A 19,973-nucleotide genomic window follows, 5' to 3' on the forward strand; every position below is an offset into this window, starting at 1 on the left:
CTCAAGATAAAGCACACACCTAAAAGAAAAATTAAAATGTCAAGGTATTGACATGATGAACAGTTTTTCAATTTCGACACAAGGCCAGATTAAGACCCTCAAAGCCCTTTTTGTTGTGTTATTTTTTTCTAAACCATGGGACACGATCGTTTTAAATGTCTACCCAGTTGTTTTATTTTTTTGCGAATAGGTGACACATCAAATGTACGATCTCATAAAAGTGACCTACACGCTATTAAAATTACCATAATGTATCGGTGAAATGACTGAGAGCTGAGCTGCAAATCATTTCACAATTAAAAAACTGTCAGAAGCATAAACCAGTAATATGTTTGCACCAGTAAAATTAATACAATTAGTGCAATAAACAAACAATTCAAATTCTATCATCATTGCCATTAAAGTGAACAGTTTCATTTACCTGTTAATATACATATTACAATTATCCGACCTTGGATAGCTAGAACTTCATTTGTCCCCAGGGAATATTTGGCTTTTTACAAAACCTCTTTAGATACAGTGGTGTGAAAAACTATTTGCCCCCTTCCTGATTTCTTATTTTTTTGCATGTTTGTCACACAAAATGTTTCTGATCATCAAACACATTTAACCATTAGTCAAATATAACACAAGTAAACACAAAATGCAGTTTTTAAATGATGGTTTTTATTATTTAGGGAGAAAAAAAAATCCAAACCTACATGGCCCTGTGTGAAAAAGTAATTGCCCCCTGAACCTAATAACTGGTTGGGCCACCCTTAGCAGCAATAACTGCAATCAAGTGTTTGCGATAACTTGCAATGAGTAGACAACGTCTTTGCATCCTATGAACAATTACATTCCAAATTTAACATTCCAGCTACACATTTCTTTCACTATCTTCAAATCAGGAGCTTTGTTAAACAGAACCTTCCAGATTTTCCTCATCTTGCACCCTCATCCACGCTGGAAAAAATATTGCTCAATCTCAAGGACTTAGACTCCATCTCTACAATATATAAAATCATCTTACAATCCCTTCCTTTCAAAGATCCAAGAGGATACTGGCAAAAAGACCTCTCAATTAATATATCAGAAAAGGAGTGGAAAGTAGCAATGCAGAGAATTCACTCGAGCTCCATATGCGCAAAGCATACAATTATACAACTCCAAATTATATATCGAGCACATCTGTCTCGACTAAAACTCTCCAAAATGTTTCCAGGGCAGGATCCAACCTGCGAACGTTGCAACCAAGCCCCAGCCTCACTAGGTCACTAGGGCCTCACTAGGGCCTGCAACAAATGAACATTATTCTGGACAAACATTTTTAATTACCTCTCAGACAGTCTTGGACTCACAATCCCTCCTAACCCATTAACAGCTGTGTTTGGGGTTCTTCCAGAGGGGATTAAAGTGGAGAAGGACAAACAAATTGTGATTGCATTCACTACACTGTTGGTACGCAGACTTATTCTGATAAACTGGAAGAACCCAAACTCTCCTCTTTTAAGTCAGTGGGAAACCGATGTGTTATATTATTTGAAATTGGAAAAAATCAAATACTCAGTTAGAGGATCCGTACAGACTTTTTCAAAACATGGCAGGATCTAATCAGTAATATTTTAAAATAAGTTTATAAAGCACAGAGAATTTATTAATTTAGGTATGTCTACAAGCCTTAAATTTTACGCCGTTTGGCTTGCTCTCTCTCTCAGGGGTGGGGATCGATCTGTTCTTAACATAATTCTTCTTTTTGTAAAAACTTGATTGCTATGTATGGATTGTAATAAAATTAATATATATAAAAAAAAGAAAGTTCTGGAATTCTCTTGTACAATACTGGACTTTGGGTTCTTCGCACAGGATATATTGGCGTGGCAACAGGACATTGCTGACCAGAAAAGACATGGCATGTCTGTCAGGAAATCTGCGGGCATTGAAGGACATTGAGGCAAACTTGGCAGAGTAACTTGGGGCCCTGTGTTTCATGACTGCCACTTGTTCGATGACCTGAGGTCCAGATGTTATTAGTTCATAAAATAGTCTTGAACATTGAAACAATTAATTGATACTGACAAATAAAGTACTGCTTATATGTACAGTACATGTTTACATTCTTTGCACTTTATTTTTTTTTTATCTATTTCTACTATTGCACTCAATTTAATATGTGCAATATACCTAAGTGCAATATTTAGTTATTCTTTTGTGTTGTCTTGTATTATAACTATCTGAAATACTCAGCGTTGCCCGGGAGGAAAATAACATTTTTTTAATTGTTTGAGAAAAACATAATAAAAAAAACACAACTTTAAAAATAAAAATAAATTAACACAAACAATAAACCTGGGTTCGCTTCCCGGGTCCTAAATGCGTGGAGTTTGCATGTTCTCCCTGTGTCTGCATGGGTTTTCTGCAGTGGGCTGGCGCCCTGCCCGGGGTTTGTTTCCTGCCTTGCGTCCTGTGTTGGCTTCAGCAGACCACCGTGACCCTGTAGTTAGGATATAGCAGGAAGATAATGGATGGACGGATAAAGACTCACTAATGTGCTTGTCTTGCGGTGCTGTATGTATGTTATCATCCAGTTGACGCTCGGAACCGGCCAACTGTATTTAATTTTAAAAGCAACAGCTGGGCGCGGTGGTGCTCAAACATAAAGAATGCTGGCATTCACCTCAAGTTCGCCCTCGTGTTTTTTTTTTTAATTGTTTGAGAAAAACATAATTAAAAAAACACTACGTGAAAAATAAAAATAAATTAGGACACAAAGACTCACTAATGTCCTTGTCTTTCCGTCTTGTATGTATGTTATCATCTAGTTGACGATCAGAACCGGCCAACTGTATTTAATATAAAAAGCAACAGGCGGGCGCGGTGCTGCTCAAAAATAAAGAATGCTGGCAGTCTCCTGCTCTATACTAACTGTGTAAGCCCGTGATTTTAAAAGCACGAGATCCTAGAAAGTATTTAAATTGTCAGAACTACTCTGGGCCTCTCTCTGGTAGAAGTGCTCGCCTCGTGTTTGCATTAGGAGCTAAGCGAATGTGTTTCTTAGGAGGTTCCTTTTGCCGGTGTGCTGGACTCGCTTGCGTATCCCCGGAGCTGGAGCCCTTACCCCGTCTTTACCTCTCACTTCCGGGCCGGACAGACACACACACTTCCACGGGTAGAACTCTATTTAATTTCAGAAGCAACAGGGGCGCAGTGGCACTCAAACATAAAGAATGGTGGCAGTCGCCTCCAGTTCGCCCTCTGGTGGTCGTTCCGAGTGCCAACTGGAAGATAAAACACCTGCAAGACCGCAAGATCACCTCCCACCCTACCCAGAAGGGGGTGGGTTACGGCTGATTTCACCCAACAGTATTTTTAGTTGACCAATGAAGTACATGTGTACCAAGTTTAATTAAAATCGCTCCAGCCGTTCGGACTTGATGCTGGAACATACATACACATTGCTTATATGTATATATGTTTAATGTCCATTATATGTGAATGCACCTTTAGAACTGCTGCAATTTCGTTGTGCTAAGCGCAATTACAATACAAAGGAATCTGAATCATCTCCAATAAAGTCAAGCTGCAGACGAGACTCTCTGAAGCCTCAGCCTCATTCAGCGACGACCTGAGGCACTCTGAGGCCCATACAATGACGCTCCTGTCGTCAGCGTTCTCGTTAGACCCCACCCACTCTCCAGCTATGTCAGACGTTATCAACCTCAGAACTAAACATTTACTTAAACATGACGATATGGTATTATACAGGTCGTACAATTCAAATGCTTCAAACTTGTGTGTTTTAAAAGTTACATTTAAAAGTACGATTTACAGTGTTTATTCTAAAGGTAAATTAACATGTTATTTACTGTTGTATTATTACCTGAAATAAGGAGCTGTTTAACTTTATTAGATTAGATAAAACTATTAATCCCATGGGGAAATTCAAAAATAAATTAAGGTTAAAAAAAATAAGGTAGATGTGTCGAGAATAGTATCGTACAGGACTAGTGATTAAAAGTTTACGCAAGGAAAACTTTGACATAAACGGGGAAACATTTTCCATCCATCCAGAAAGAATGCTGGCCCTTACAATATTATTACAATAAGCATCTCTCCGTTGAGGTTCGCGGATCTTTCCATAGGCTAAAAACTGTCCTTGCTGCAGCTGGATACTTCTTATCCGTTCTGGCACACCGCTTTGTAGATGCTCATCGGTAGCCAGTAATCAAACCCAATATGCCTGCGTAATAACAGTCAAGAATTTGCTTTTCTGATATTCATTCAAAAGTACAATATCATGATATGCACCTGTGCACCGATGCGCAGAGACACTCACATATGACAGACAGAAGGAGAGTGAGAGGCGGGGTGTTAGTTACTGCCTTACTTGCCATAAGCCGTGATGGCTTATCTGGGTTAAAAGCACGCGTAGATGTCAAGCGCATCTGACTTTGCGTTTGTACAGAATTCATAAGCGCTGTGAAACGGCACACAACCAACCCTCGAGTCTCTCGGCTGCTTGGCAACAGTTTCCTCCGCGCGCGATACCGCGAGAAGAGCCGAGAACGCAACAAGACAACAAAAATAAATCCAGCGGACAACAACCCGGGAGTACATGATGGCGTCGCTGCTGCGCCGGGACAAGAAATCTACAGCTGCCCACCTGAAGGCCGAGCTGAATCGGCCGGATAACAGCGCGGGGCTACGCCAGCTTCAGGAGCTGCTCGACTGCTTGCTAAACCTGGAGAGGCCAGCTGGCGACAGCGAGGCCCTAGAATGGTGTCGGTGCCTATTGGCCGGAGGGGACGGCTTCGAGGAATTCTGTAAGACGGTGCGCTCCTATGACAACGCCACCTTGTGCGGCTTGGTGTGGACAGCCAACTTCGTGGCGTACCGCTGCCGGACCTGCGGCATCTCCCCTTGCATGTCACTGTGCGCCGAGTGCTTCAATAATGGGGACCACACAGGCCACGACTTCAATATGTTCCGGAGTCAGGCTGGCGGGGCCTGCGACTGCGGGGACAGCAATGTCATGCGTGAAAGTGGGTAAGTGCTGCCGGGGGGCGAGCAGACTGTGCCCCTGATTGGCACTGTTTTGACAGGCGGCGGCTGCTTAGCAGGAAACAGTCGGAGGTGCCACTCCAATGACTCGGGGCCATCAAGAGAGCCACAGAGTGCGCTTCAAGTTATTTATAACTCTTTCATCTGAGCTATATATAGCGCGTTCGTGACAAAAGCCCTAACGTAACCAACCTTGGGCAATTTAGTTTTCCTCCCTTGTCCCATGTTGGTTTTTCTCTGCAGGGCGGTCGATCAGTTATAAAGGCTTAGGTGTAGTTCTCTGCATGCTTGGCCCAGCCTACTACAATGCATCTGTCATTGCCATGCAGTGTAACTGGGAGGATTTTGAAAACGACTGGATGTAGAGTGGTCTTGAATATGACTGCAAAAATGTGCATATTCTGGCTGGACCCTTACTCATCCTAAATAAAGCAGAAAATACGGATACAGAAGTATAGATAGTTACAAAGTACCCGGAGTAGGTAGGTTGATTCGCCCATAAAGAAGGAAGGAAAATGTCAAAAAGAATATTAGTACATATTATACATTCAGGAAGAGTTATAAGGAACGATTAAAAGAGTTGTAACCCTTTAGGAGGTGACACATTTGAACAGTTTCAAATTATGAAAGTAATTAGTACAGTGGACCCAGGCTGTTACTTTAAAATCATTTTAGCAAGAACACAGAGACACAGGAGGATGAGACAGAGTATAGGATTCTGGTGGAAATCTTTTGTTCTTGGTGCAGAAGGAACTGTCTGCAACTAAACATCAGCAAAACTAAGAAACGGGTTATTGAGTTGCGCCATACCAAAGAGCCTCAATGTCTGGTCACTATCTATTCAGGGAGCGGATGAAAAGGTGGCCCACTCCTAGAACTACTTGGTCCACGTCAGTGAGTGCTTGGGCAGGTCTCGTAACACAGAGGAATTATAAGAAAGCATAGAGCAGGGTCGTCTTTTCTTTTCTTGGCAGGCTGTGTTCATCTAATGTGGGTAGTGACATCCTTTACATGTTCTACAACTCTGTGATGGTCTGTGCGATTAACATTTTTTAATTTTTTTTATTTTACACTGTGGTTTTGTTGGGCTGGTAAGATCACTTCAAGAGAGGCCAACTGAATCAATAAGCTAATTCAAAGGGCAAACTCAGTTACAGGATGCACTCTGGGCTCCCTGAAGGTCGTAACAAATAAGAGAATTAAAACATTCTGGTGTGTGTTCATACTATAGACTTATCTATTGGTCCATCCTTCTATACTTGTTAAGGGTAGATCTTGCACAAACAGTAGGAGATTTTCTTCACAAAGAGAATCCTAGAAACGTGGAATAAGTTACCAAGTAGTGTGCCAGACAGTTGGACTTTTGGGGCCTTCAAAACTCTAGCTGATGTTATTTTGGAGGAATTAAGTGAGTAGGGGGGCGGCACGGTGGTGCAGTGGTAGCACTGCTGCCTCGCAGTTAGGAGACGCGGGTTCGCTTCCCAGGTCCTCCCTGCGTGGAGTTTGCATGTTCTCCCCGTGTCTGCGTGGGTTTCCTCCCACACTCCAAAGACATGCCAGTTAGGTGGATTGGCGATTCTAAATTGGCCCTAGTGTGTGCTTGGTGTGTGGGTGTGTTTGTGTGTGTGTGTGTCCTGCATTGGGTTGGCGCCCTGCCCAGGATTGGTTCCTGCCTTGTGCCCTGTGTTGGCTGGAATCGGCTCCAGCAGACCCCCTTGACCCTGTGTTCGGATTCAGCGGTTGAAAAATGGATGGATGGATGGATGGGAAAATGGATGGATGGATTTGCAAGCTTTGTTGGGCTGAATGGTCTGTTCTCATCAGATCAGTGATCCAACAGGTAGAAATAGAATCAGTGGTAGGGAAAATATGTTTATGTATGTATAATAATTTCATGTAAACTTCCATCCATTTTCTAACCAACTTCTGTGGCAATTTCTGTGTCAGCTGCACTGGGTGCGAGGTGGGATGCATCACTCACTGACACTCATAATTATTTGAAGTGTGACAGCATAATTCTGGGAATGGCCATGTTGTGTTGCCCATGTAGGTAAAAATAATGTTTTTTGTTTACAAGGGGATAGTCCATTACAAATTCATTGATCAGGGACAAACAGTCAACCAGTAATGCTGTTTAGATAAACAGGTAGATGTTTATTTGGATTTCTACAGAAATGTACACAGCTTAATTAAAGGTTAGGTGTCGATGTGTGTGTATATATATATATATATATATATATATATATATATATATTACACTCGCCTAAAGGATTATTAGGAACACCTGTTCAATTTCTCATTAATGCAATTATCTAATCAACCAATCACATGGCAGTTGCTTCAATACATTTAGGGGTGTGGTCCTGGTCAAGACAATCTCCTGAACTCCAAACTGAATGTCAGAATGGGAAAGAAAGGGGATTTAAGCAATTTTGAGCGTGGCATGGTTGTTGGTGCCAGACGGGCCGGTCTGAGTATTTCACAATCTGCTCAGTTACTGGGATTTTCACGCACAACCATTTCTAGGGTTTACAAAGAATGGTGTGAAAAGGGAAAAACATCCAGTATGCGGCAGTTCTGCGGGCTTAAAATGCCTTGTTGATGCTAGAGGTCAGAGGAGAATGGGCCGACTGATTCAAGCTGATAGAAGAGCAACTTTGACTGAAATAACCACTCGTTACAAGCGAGGTATATAGCAAAGCATTTGTGAAGCCACAACACGCACAACCTTGAGGCGGATGGGCTACAACAGCAGAAGACCCCACCGGGTACCACTCATCTCCACTACAAATAGGAAAAAGAGGCTACAATTTGCACAAGCTCACCAAAATTGGACAGTTGAAGAAAATGTTGAAGAAATGTTGCCTGGTCTGATGAGTCTTGACTTCTGTTGAGACATTCAAATGGTAGAGTCAGAATTTGGCGTAAACAGAATGAGAACATGGATCCATCATGCCTTGTTACCACTGTGTAGGCTGGTGGTGGTGGTGTAATGGTGTGGGGGATGTTTTCTTGGCACGCTTTAGGCCCCTTAGTGCCAATTGGCTACCTGAGCATTGTTTCTGACCATGTCCATCCCTTCATGACCACCATGTACCCATCCTCTGATGGCTACTTCCAGCAGGATAATGCACCATGTCACAAAGCTCGAATCATTTCAAATTGGTTTCTTGAACATGACAATGAGTTCACTGTACTAAAATGGCCCCACAGTCACCAGATCTCAACCCAATAGAGCATCTTTGGGATGTGGTGGAATGGGAGCTTCGTGCCCTGGATGTGCATCCCACAAATCTCCATCAACTGCAAGATGCTATCCTATCAATATGGGCCAACATTTCTAAAGAATGCTTTCAGCACCTTGTTGAATCAATGCCACATAGAATTAAGGCAGTTCTGACTATGGTGTTCCTAATAATCCTTTAGGTGAGTGTGTATGTGTGTGTGTATGTATGTATGTATGTATGTATGTATATATATATATATATATATATATATATATATACAGTGGTGTGAAAAACTATTTGCCCCTTCCTGATTTCTTATTCTTTTGCATGTTTGTCACACAAAATGTTTCTGATCATCAAACACATTTAACCATTAGTCAAATATAACACAAGTAAACACAAAATGCAGTTTTTAAATGATGGTTTTATTATTTAGGAGAAAAAATCCAAACCTACATGGCCCTGTGTGAAAAAGTAATTGCCCCTTGTTAAAAATCACCTAACTGTGGTGTATCACACCTGAGTTCAATTTCCGTAGCCACCCCAGGCCTGATTACTGCCACACCTGTTTCAATCAAGAAATCACTTAAATAGGAGCTGCCTGACACAGAGAAGTAGACCAAAAGCACCTCAAAAGCTAGACATCATGCCAAGATCCAAAGAAATTCAGGAACAAATGAGAACAGAAGTAATTGAGATCTATCAGTCTGGTAAAGGTTATAAAGCCATTTCTAAAGCTTTGGGACTCCAGCGAACCACAGTGAGAGCCATTATCCACAAATGGCAAAACACGGAACAGTGGTGAACCTTCCCAGGAGTGGCCGGCCGACCAAAATTACCCCAAGAGCGCAGAGACAACTCATCCGAGAGGTCACAAAGACCCCAGGACAACGTCTAAAGAACTGCAGGCCTCACTTGCCTCAGTTAAGGTCAGTGTTCACGACTCCACCATAAGAAAGAGACTGGGCAAAAAAGCCTGCATGGCAGATTTCCAAGACGCAAACCACTGTTAAGCAAAAAGAACATTAGGGCTCGTCTCAGTTTTGCTAAGAAACATCTCAATGATTGCCAAGACTTTTGGGAAAATACCTTGTGGACTGATGAGACAAAAGTTGAACTTTTGGAAGGCAAATGTCCGTTACATCTGGCGTAAAAGGAACACAGCATTTCAGAAAAAGAACATCATACCAACAGTAAAATATGGTGGTGGTAGTGTGATGGTCTGGGGTTGTTTTGCTGCTTCAGGACCTGGAAGGCTTGCTGTGATAGATGGAACCATGAATTCTACTGTCTACCAAAAAATCCTGAAGGAGAATGTCCGGCCATCTGTTCGTCAACTCAAGCTGAAGCGATCTTGGGTGCTGCAACAGGACAATGACCCAAAACACACCAGCAAATCCACCTCTGAATGGCTGAAGAAAAACAAAATGCAGACTTTGGAGTGGCCTGGTCAAAGTCCTGACCTGAATCCAATTGAGATGCTATGGCATGACCTTAAAAAGGAGGTTCATGCTAGAAAACCCTCAAATAAAGCTGAATTACAACAATTCTGCAAAGATGAGTTGGCCAAAATTCCTCCAGAGCGCTGTAAAAGACTCATTGCAAGTTATCGCAAACGCTTGATTGCAGTTATTGCTGCTAAGGGTGGCCCAACCAGTTATTAGGTTCAGGGGGCAATTACTTTTTCACACAGGGCCATGTAGGTTTGGATTTTTTTCTCCCTAAATAATAAAAACCATCATTTAAAAACTGCATTTTGTGTTTACTTGTGTTATATTTGACTAATGGTTAAATGTGTTTGATGATCAGAAACATTTTGTGTGACAAACATGCAAAAGAATAAGAAATCAGGAAGGGGGCAAATAGTTTTTCACACCACTGTATATATATATATATTTTTGTTTTTCTTCTGGTTGCTGTGTCTTTGTCATTTCTTTTGGGGAAAAAAAAAATCATTGCATTTGTGTTTCCAACAGATGGCACATCACAAACATTAACACTGCTTTTATAAATCCCATGCTAAATGGCATATATCAGAGACATATGTGTTGCATCTGTTTTTTCAATGGATGTCACATCACAAACATATGTCGTAATGCATTTTATTACTACAAACTCGCTACGGTAGCTGTCGAAGACCGGTAATTGTAAATACATTTTAATTATTCTATCTCTTGTACTACGTGTACCTTCAGAGCCTTTCCTTTGTATACTTCACCGGTGCTCCATCTCTCGAGCTTGTTCATGTAAAGCTGGCTTCTCAGACTCTGTTATTATTTTTTGCGGTGCCTTTCTCACGTCCTGTCTGGTTTGGTACTTGCTGTCTTTAAAGCTGACACTGTCAGCTTGCTTCATATGCCTTTACGCCTCCTCGTGTGTCTCACTCGCACTTCCTCTCTTGTGTCATCACCAAAGCCAAACTGACCAATCACGCCAGCACCATACTGACCAATTAGATTGCTCTGAGGGACTGCACACACAGATCTTAGTGTTTTATTATATAGTAGATGTTTGTGATGTGCCATCTGTTGGAATGAACAATGTAATGTTTTTTTATTACAAAATACATTACAATAGAAGGTGCACTACAAACATTAACACTGAGGTGTGCATTGATTACTTAGATTTCTACCCGTCTTAGACTAGTAGCACAGCTCGTTAAATAAAGAAATGGTGTTTGTGTGTGTGTATAAATTTATTTATCTATGCTATGAACATACACCACAATAACTAAAAAGGAGGAACATTAAAAAGAAAGAACGTCTGACTTTGCAGTTACAGTGACTTTGAGACATTATGCTGGCGTATTGGGGCCTATTTATGTTGGTATGTAGAACACCATAGACTAATCCACCTCTATATCGCTGATCTTGCCACTTAACAGGGACGGCTGGGTGGGATTGAAGACAGCAAAAAAATATTAAAAAAAAAAAAAACCACGATCCTCACAATGTTATCAGTTTTGTCCAGGAGAGAATAAGCCTTGAGGAGCAGATACATTATTGCATCATCCACTCTGATCTTTTTCCGATAGTCAAGCTGCAGTATTTACAAGTGTTGAAAAGGTTATGGGATTCTGTTCAAAGGGAAAGACCTGAACTGACAAGTGGATTATCCATCATGACAATGCCCCAAGCCATGATGCACTCAGTGTCCACAACTTCCAGGCTAAGAAAGCAGTTACCGAATTGTATCATTCACCTATTCATCTGACTTAGCGTCTTTGATATATCTGAGTCTACCTAAAAATAAAAAGTACCATAAAAGGACAAAGATTTTCAGACACCCAGCATAACTTCACAGAGGAACTCAACGGTAGTCAAGAAACAGAGTTCCAGTTATGTTTCCAGCCATGACAACATCATCTACCTAAATGCATTGCTGTGGAAGGTGATTACTTCAGAGGTGACACTGATGCACAGATCTGCACACATTGCTTTCTACAGGTTTATTCTGGAAATTAGACTGTCACGCCTCATACATTGAAAGCCAGTGTAGTGTTGCCAGTTAGGCTAACATGCATATTTTTGGTATGTGGAAAGAAACCAGACAACCTACAGAAAAACATAATGTAGACATGTTAGGAATACGGGAATTCAATAAACTGTTTTAAGTGCATACTCAAGCCCAGGATTCTGGAATTGTGTGAACATACATTTTATGCAGTGCCTTTCTACAGCAAACACTCTCCTGGGGTTCTTCATGTTCATAAATGTAAAAAGCCTGATTCTTAATATTATTTATACATCACTGACAAAATAATTAGGAGCATCCGTACACCTGCTTATCTATGTAATTATCTAATCTGTCAATCATGTGGCTGCAGCACAGTGCATAACATCATGCAGATAGATTCAAGTGAAGTGGCTTTATTGTCATGTCATCCATACTGCAGCATAGAGTAGCATGAAATTACGTTCCTCAGGAACATGGTGCAACCTACACAAACCGAGGAAAAGTGCAAGACCGGTAAAGAGCTTTACTATACTATAAATCGATAAAATAATAGATAAGTGAATAGAAGTAATAAGTAAATAATATAATCAATTTATAATACAAATAACAGTAATAACAAGTATAACAAATGTGCTCAAAGTACAGGGTGCGCACAAAGTCCGTATCCCCCTATCTTTTGGAGGATTTTGAAAATACGTTTCGATTGCGTCCTCTTTGTCTTTGCCGTCCCAAAACGCACAACAAAGTCATCCATGACATTTTTGACCGATTTCCCAGTAACAGGCCGCTCATGAACCCACACAGAGGCCACCAAACGCTCCTCGATCGTGAAAACACTTGTCACCCATTGCTTCATCTTGGAACGACCGCCACGTTGTTTCGATTTCTTGAGCGGCAGCACCAGACAGGATGTCGGAAACACACCTCGAAATACCAGGAAGACTTGGGCTGATGTCCACAGGAACCAAATTGTCATGGTTATTCCTGTAAATGCTCCTAAAGATAGGGGTATACGGACTTTGTGCGCACCCTGTAAATAAGCTGGTCGGAACAGGCACAAGGGCAGAATTCAGTGTCCGAACAGCCAAGCGATAAAATCCGTTGCAGGACCTGGCAAAACTGGTTTGAATGCCACAGTACCTTCTGTCAGATGGAAGTGGGACAAAGAGACCGTGAGAGAGATGGGAGTAGTCCTTCACAATGCTATAGGCTTTGCAGATGCAACGCTTTATAAAGATGCCATTATTGGAGAGCAGAAAGGTCAGAGAGATCTTTTCTGTTGTGTGCAGTATCTGTTGTAGGATCTTATTAGTCTGAGCCACTGCTGTTCCTAAACCAGACAGTAGCCATGTTTTCATTGTGGGTATGTGCAAAACACAAGCAATACTGCTGAAAAGTTGACAAAACACAAATGTGAATTGTCTGTGTTTCTAATGAGTGATTTTATGCAAATAAAGTTTATCACCTGAAATACTGAATGATACGATGGGTGTCGGTCCTGTAATTTTAATTGTATCAACAATTGGCATGTTCGCTTTTAATTTAAAGGCAACAAGAGCGAGTGAATGCAATAAAGGGAAAGCGAACTCCCTGCACTTTGTAGAATCCACATATTAGGGATTTCTGTTAAATCGTCCACAATGATTTTACTGAGGAGCTGTGGGTACACAATTTTAGGATGACCAGCTCAACATTCATGGAATTATGCAGCACATAAGGCCCTCTTGTGTCCCCTGCCGTAGTATACACGAGGGTGCCAGTCCCAACTGAGATGTGCCATGGTATCATGCTTTATAAACTGCCTACCTGTGCGGAGTACGGGGGTATTGGTAATACCTTTAGTGTGAGCTAAACCACCATTCACTTGGGTGTGCACGGGTTGTGTCAGGCAATATGCCCCAAAATAATGAGGCAATAAATCACTTTACCTGATGTGGAAGAGGCACGGCATTTTTCAAAGTGCAATTACAAGGTACACAAAATACCTCAGGTGTATGGTGCAATGGACAGCTCACGTATACATACCCGTGCATCAAGTGATGGGTATCGAGATTACGTTAACAGGAAAAGCTTGAACAACTGTTGTTCTGCATTAATCTGTCATTGCCAACAGATTAATGATCAGAGACATTTGTTTTGGGTCACCCGATAGTTCTGGTGATACTGCTGCATTCGTCGCATCACATTTGCATGGAATTTGAAAATATACGTCATATTATGTGACCTAATGTTTCCATTGCAGTTTGTGGTGTAGCGGGCCCACAGCTCCCGTCAAAAAGGCCACTTTTTAAAATAATCGCCGCACTCGCGGCTTAGAGATAGGGCGTGGTATGTGTGGCTGGAGCAGTTCCTGCGTGATTCGTGATGTAGACGTTCCTCACTTAACTGCACAGGTGAGGAGTCGTCCGCATCCGTAATTGGCGCCTGGAGCTGCTAATTGCCCAAAAAAAAAAAGAAAAGAAATAAACGGACAGAGGTTTTGAAGGAGAGGAGTCAGGAAGGTAGGGAGGAGAAAGCTAGTGCGTGAGTGAGCAGGACGAACAAAAGTCAGCTGGACAGTGAGCTCTCATGGGGTGTTTGGCCAGCACCCAGGGACAGTTGGTAGTGGTCGCTCCTCACCAATGCTGGCTGGGAAGGCAGCAGAAGTCGGGACTTGGGATGGGAAAGCCCCAGTGAGAGCGCCCTGGTCACTGGGGAGCCCAAGTCATGGTCAGGTGAAGCCCACCGGAGCCAGGGATCGGCGAGGCGAATAGACCAGTACAGTGTAGAAAGTGAGCTGCTTGTAGGGGAGTCACCAGTAGAAAGGCCTCTGGATTTGTTTTATAAAATGTCTGCTTCCAGCCATTGTTTTAACCTCGTTTTTTAAGGATTTATCAATTGGATTTTAACCTCCACTCTTTCACTTGTTTTTATGGATTATTTATAAATTTTGAAGCACTGCACTTTACTTTGAACATTGTTTTGTTGTTGCTGTTTTAAATAAAAGCACTTTTTGCACCACCACCTTGCTTTGTTGTACCTCACTGCCTGCTCATCGGTGACATTACCGACTGTGTCGGGTTCAAGAGCTCCCAAAAGGCAGATAGGAACATGGAGCGAACCCGCATTGTCACACAGTTCTGTAAATTATTGCTTTGTTGAATTCAGGCAAGCATATTAACTTTTTTTTTGTTAATTTTGAGAGTATTTTTGAAAATCATGTTTTCATTACCATTTTTCTGTTATTCAGTTTCAAAATGTGTGTTAAGGAAGTTGGAAACGTGGCTAGTAATGCAGCTGGTCACATCTCTGTCAATGGTGCCTTGTAGAATGTGGTGAGAATGTGGGGGAGGTAGGCTTGTCTTCTTCAGCTGCTGATGGAAGTGAAGACACTGGTGCACCTTTTTGGCCAAGGAGGTTGTATTAATTGACCAAATTAAGTCTGCTGTCAGGTGTACACCAAGGAATTTGGTTCTGTTAACCAGTTAAACCACAGTGTCCTCAGTGTGCAGTGGGTTGTGAAACTCATGGGCCTTCCTGAAGTCAGCAATTGTCCCTTTTGTCTTATCCACATTAAAAGACAGATTGTTGCATTTGCACCAGTCCAATAATCGTCTCATCTCCATTCTGTGAACTGACTCGGTCCGATTGCTGATGAGACAGATCAGAAGCTTCAGTTAATGTTCACATCAAACGCCTGAATGTGGAAAAAATGTGATCGGAGTGATTTTGATAGTGTTATGATTGTTGGTTTCAGATGGGTTGGTTTGAGTGTTTCTTTAGCTGCTGATGTCATAGGATTTTTCACCCACAATAGTCTCTAGAGTTTACTCAGAATGGTGTGAAAAACAAAAAGCATCCAGTGAGCGTCAGCTCTGCAGAATGTCAAGAGTAGAATGGCCAGACTGTTTTGAGCTGACAGAAAGTCTACAGTAACTTTGATAACCACTCTTTACAACAGTGGTGGGCACAAAAGCATCTCAGAAGGCACAACATGTCGAACCTTGAGGTGGATGGGCTATAACGGCAGAAAACCACATCAGGTTCCACTGGGGTCAACCAGTAACCGAAAGAGAACACTGCAGCATACATAGGATCTCCAAACCTGAACAGTTGAAGACTGGAAAAACAAGTTGTTGTCCAATGAATCTTAATTCCTGCTGACGCACACAGATTGTACAGTCAGAATTTGGTTTCAAAAGCATTAATTAATTAAAACAAACTGACTTGTATCAATATTTCAGGTTGGTGGTGAGGGTGTAATGGTGTAGGGAATGTTTTCTTCGCACACTTTTTGGGCATGTTAATACTAATCATTCATTGATTGAATGCTACAACTTATTGGAGTATTGTTGCTGACTATACCCAAAAGTTACCCATTTTGTAATGGCTACTTCCTGTGTGAGAATGCACCATGTCATGAAGCAAAAGTTGTCTCAAGCTGGTTTCAAGAACATGACAATGTGTTCAATGTTCTTCAGTGTCCTTTCCAGTACAGAATTGAATTGGAATAGAACACCTTTGGGACATCGTAGAACGGGAGATTCGAAGCATGACTGTGCAGCTGACAAATCTGCAGAAACTATGTGATGCAAATATAATGGTAATACATTTTATTTATATAGAGCGCCTTTCCCATGCTCAAGGCGCTTCACATAGTCTTAGAAAAACACATCAGGGTATATGTAACATTCGATACAAATGTTTTCCTGAAGGGCGGCACGGTGGCGCAGTGGTAGCGCTGCTGCCTCGCAGTTAGGAGACCCGGGTTCGCTTCCCGGGTCCTCCCTGCGTGAAGTTTGCATGTTCTCCCGTGTCTGCGTGGGTTTCCTCCGGGCGCTCCGGTTTCCTCCCACAATCCAAAGACATGCAGGTTAGGTGGATTGGCGATTCTAAATTGGCCCGTGTTTGTGTGTGTCCTGCAGTGGGTTGGCACCCTGCCCGGGATTGGTTCCTGCCTTGTGCCCTGTGTTGGCTGGGATTGGCTCCAGCGGACCCCCGTGACCCTATTCGGATTCAGCGGGTTAGAAAATGGATGGATGGATGTTTTCCTGAGTAGAACAATGAAACAGATAACAAAGCATTAAATAGGATAAAGGACAACAAACCAGAGTAAAATACTAAATTCAGTGCTAAAAGAAAAACTTAACAAATAACCTAATTTGTGATATTAAGGACACACAAATTATCCTGAGCACCTGGACAGAGAGGTAAACTGAAAGAAAGGGCAAAATGTTAAGTTAAAAGCCTTCCTAAATAGATGAGTTTTAAGTTGTTTTTTAAAAGAATGAATTAATTAATTTTGGGATGTCATTCCAAAGTCTGGGTGCTATGGAGCTGAAGGCCCTGCTGTCACCCATAGAGTGCAGGTTAGTGTGAGGCACAACAAGATGACCAGAATCAGAGGACTTTAGTAAGCGAACAGGAGCCTAGTGATTTAGAAGGTCACTGATATAGTCCGGTGTGAGGCCATTTAAAGCTTTGTAGGTTATTAATAGAAATTTATATTCAATCCCGTAAGACACAGGGAGCCAGTGACGCGAAACAGTGCTCACTGCTGCTGGTTCGTGTAAGGAGTTTTAAATCAACTGGAGCTGTGATATAAGATTAGAAGGGGCACCTGCCAGCAGCGAGTTACAATAATAAACATGGACCAGAATCTCAAACAAATTTTTAAAAATTTATTCTGGAATCCATGCCATGAAGATCTGAAGTTCCTTTGAGTCAAATAAATGTCCAATCCAGTATTAGTATTGTGTTCATAATAATTTGAGTAATGAGTGTAGTTGGCACTAAGGCAGGCAAGATGACCCACCTGCTCAGGATGGTGGTTTGAGATCCACAGGCTGGCACCCTGCCCGGGGTTTGTTTCCTGCCTTGTGCCCAGTGTTGGCAGGGATTGGCTCCAGCAGACCGCTGTGACCCTGTAGTTAGGATATAGCAGATTGGATAATGAATGGATGGATGGATGGCATTAGACAGTCCACAGTGCAGACATTTCTGTGTTCTTCATAAGTGTGTTTATATGGTATGCAAATATGCATTTATGTCCATTCACCCTTTCATTAGAAAGTCATGAGTCATGGAGAGCTGATGCATATGAAGGGTAGCATTTCTCAGGAGATCCTGAAAATACATGGCAATCATACAAAGTGCCCAAAGATGCATACATGTTGTATATAATAGTATTATGTTGTTGTTTTATATTCTTTTCCATGTTCACATGGGTTTTTGGACCCTAATGTTTCCAGCATTTCCCCAGACTGGTGTAGTTTAAGTCATCATAGGGTTATTGTTATACACCGAGTTATGTGGCAATTTTGAACTGGTCCTATGCGGTTTGTACGTGAGTGACACCTGCAATGGACTGTTTGCCTCTTTGAGCCCTGTCCTGTCCATCTGTGATCTTAAATTGGGTTAATCAAGTTTGAGAATGCTGTCTTGCATGGTAGTTAGCACTGCTGCAGAGTTTGAGGGATTTGGGTTCAGTTTTGGAGCAGCTCACTGAAAACTCTCGACTCCAAAATGCCTGTATGTTTACAAGTTTGAATTAGTTTTCTCCAGTTTGTGTGATTTCATCTTGTTACCAAAGTATTTATTATTATTATTATTATTAGTGGTAGTAGTAGTAGTAGTAGTATTGAATGTTTGAAGCTTTCAAGATCTGCATCTGTTAGAACTGTTGACATACTTGTTTGTTCTGTCTTTCAACAATTAGAGCACAGTGAGTCAGAGGTGGGAATTAAACAAGACACTAGTGTGTTTTTTTAAAGTTTAATGTCATTACACCAAAGTGCAAATTTATTGTAATATTTACAGAATGATATACACAGAAATGGGGGGACAGACCTTTAAAGACCAACTTATTCAGTGCACTTACTGCATCTAACAGCAAACTGGCCTCCAATTAGTAACACTCAGAATATCCTGAACTTATCAAAGCTTTACCCCAACAAGATATAGAAAATGTAGAGCAGCAAAGGGGTGTTGGCCCACTTTGACTCCAGTGCCCAGCTACAATTTTACAATAGCTGGTAGTGAAGGTCTAATTAAGAAAGTCTTGGTTCATTGGTCCACAGTTTGAGTTTTAGTGATTGGAGACACCACTGTAGTAGACTGAAATCACTGCCTTATTCCTTAACCAAGAAATGGGAGCGAAATGATAAACAGGTAGAAATACATTTTGACTATGAATTTAATTAAGTAGAATTTGTTGACTCACATTCAGTCCTCAAGATGATAGTTTGCAGCTCTGTTCTGCATGCAGAGGAGTCTATATTTAGAGAGTACATGTGGCTAAGGAAGTGGTCATGAAAATCAGCCATTGCTAAAATGTCATCCTATCCATGTACACGATTATTAAGAAAAAGTTAAATTGAACATAATTTAATGGCTGACCCGCAGTGAGACAACTTCTTTTTTTGAAGGAGGAGGTGCATGTCGCAAGCATCAAGGATTTTTCAGTGTTTTGTTTTTGTGAGATTGCATACTGTTGCATGTAGAGTTATCAGGTGGAGGTTTAGAGTGTCTTTGGAAGTTAGAGAGGCTGTTATGAAAATTGCAGAAAGGACTGGTGTGGAATTCATCCAATGTGGCAAAACAGGATTCAGTGGAGACGTGTGTTTAATGGAAGTGATGGGAACTGAGCCAAACTGAACTATAGCCTGAACTTGCAAGGGCATGATGACTAATCGTGGACTCCACCTGTTCAGGGTAAATATGCTTAAGTAGAGCATGTAACACAACTGAGTTTATTTTGCAATTCTACTCTAGTCATATAAGCTATGAGTTCTCTGTAGGCCTTATAACCATCACTGACAGCAAGACAAAGAGAAGAATACTAACAGCAAATGAACTCCACACCAATTCTAAATGTGACTGACAGCTGAGTGTAGGAGAAAACTGGACAAGACTCTGAAATATTGGGGTCTGTCCGAGATCCCTGTTTATTAGCAGACAACGAACAGAAGAAAAACAAAAATAGGTTATAGCCAGTTTTGGGTGGTTTTTTTTTTTTTTTGATAAATTTACCAACTGTTCTATGAGGTAGTGTGACTTCAGGGGTTGCAGGTCTGAAACTGAATACTGATTTTTTCCAGAGATTACTTAATTTCCCTTCCTATGACTCCTTAACACTCGAGCTGGAAGAGAGTGTACAGTTAGTACACGGGATAACTCACAACTCGTCCCGGCTGCCCCATCTTGCTCTGAACCCCCAATACTCTCCCTCCAAACACTTGCTTTGACAGAAGCTAGAATTTACCAAAACAG

The 19,973-nt window shown here is 41.6% G+C and overlaps 1 protein-coding gene across 6 annotated transcripts in view; it reads left to right on the forward strand.

Moving 5' to 3' along the window:
- Nucleotides 1-4,374: 4,374 nt before the first annotated feature.
- Nucleotides 4,375-19,973, forward strand: part of ubr3 (ubiquitin protein ligase E3 component n-recognin 3) — a 268,225-nt gene continuing 252,626 nt past the window's right edge. For 5 of the 6 annotated variants that reach the window (XM_039757589.1, XM_039757591.1, XM_039757592.1 and 2 more), the window contains exon 1: nucleotides 4,376-5,025. In XM_039757589.1, coding sequence (XP_039613523.1) covers nucleotides 4,595-5,025 — 431 coding nt within the window. In that variant the 5' untranslated portion in view covers nucleotides 4,376-4,594. Of the gene's footprint in view, nucleotides 5,026-19,973 lie in introns of all 6 variants that reach the window. The other variant, XM_039757590.1, reaches the window with a different exon arrangement.

Source organism: Polypterus senegalus, chromosome 6 (genome assembly GCF_016835505.1).
Source record: "Polypterus senegalus isolate Bchr_013 chromosome 6, ASM1683550v1, whole genome shotgun sequence".
Taxonomy (NCBI): Eukaryota; Metazoa; Chordata; class Cladistia; order Polypteriformes; family Polypteridae; genus Polypterus; species Polypterus senegalus.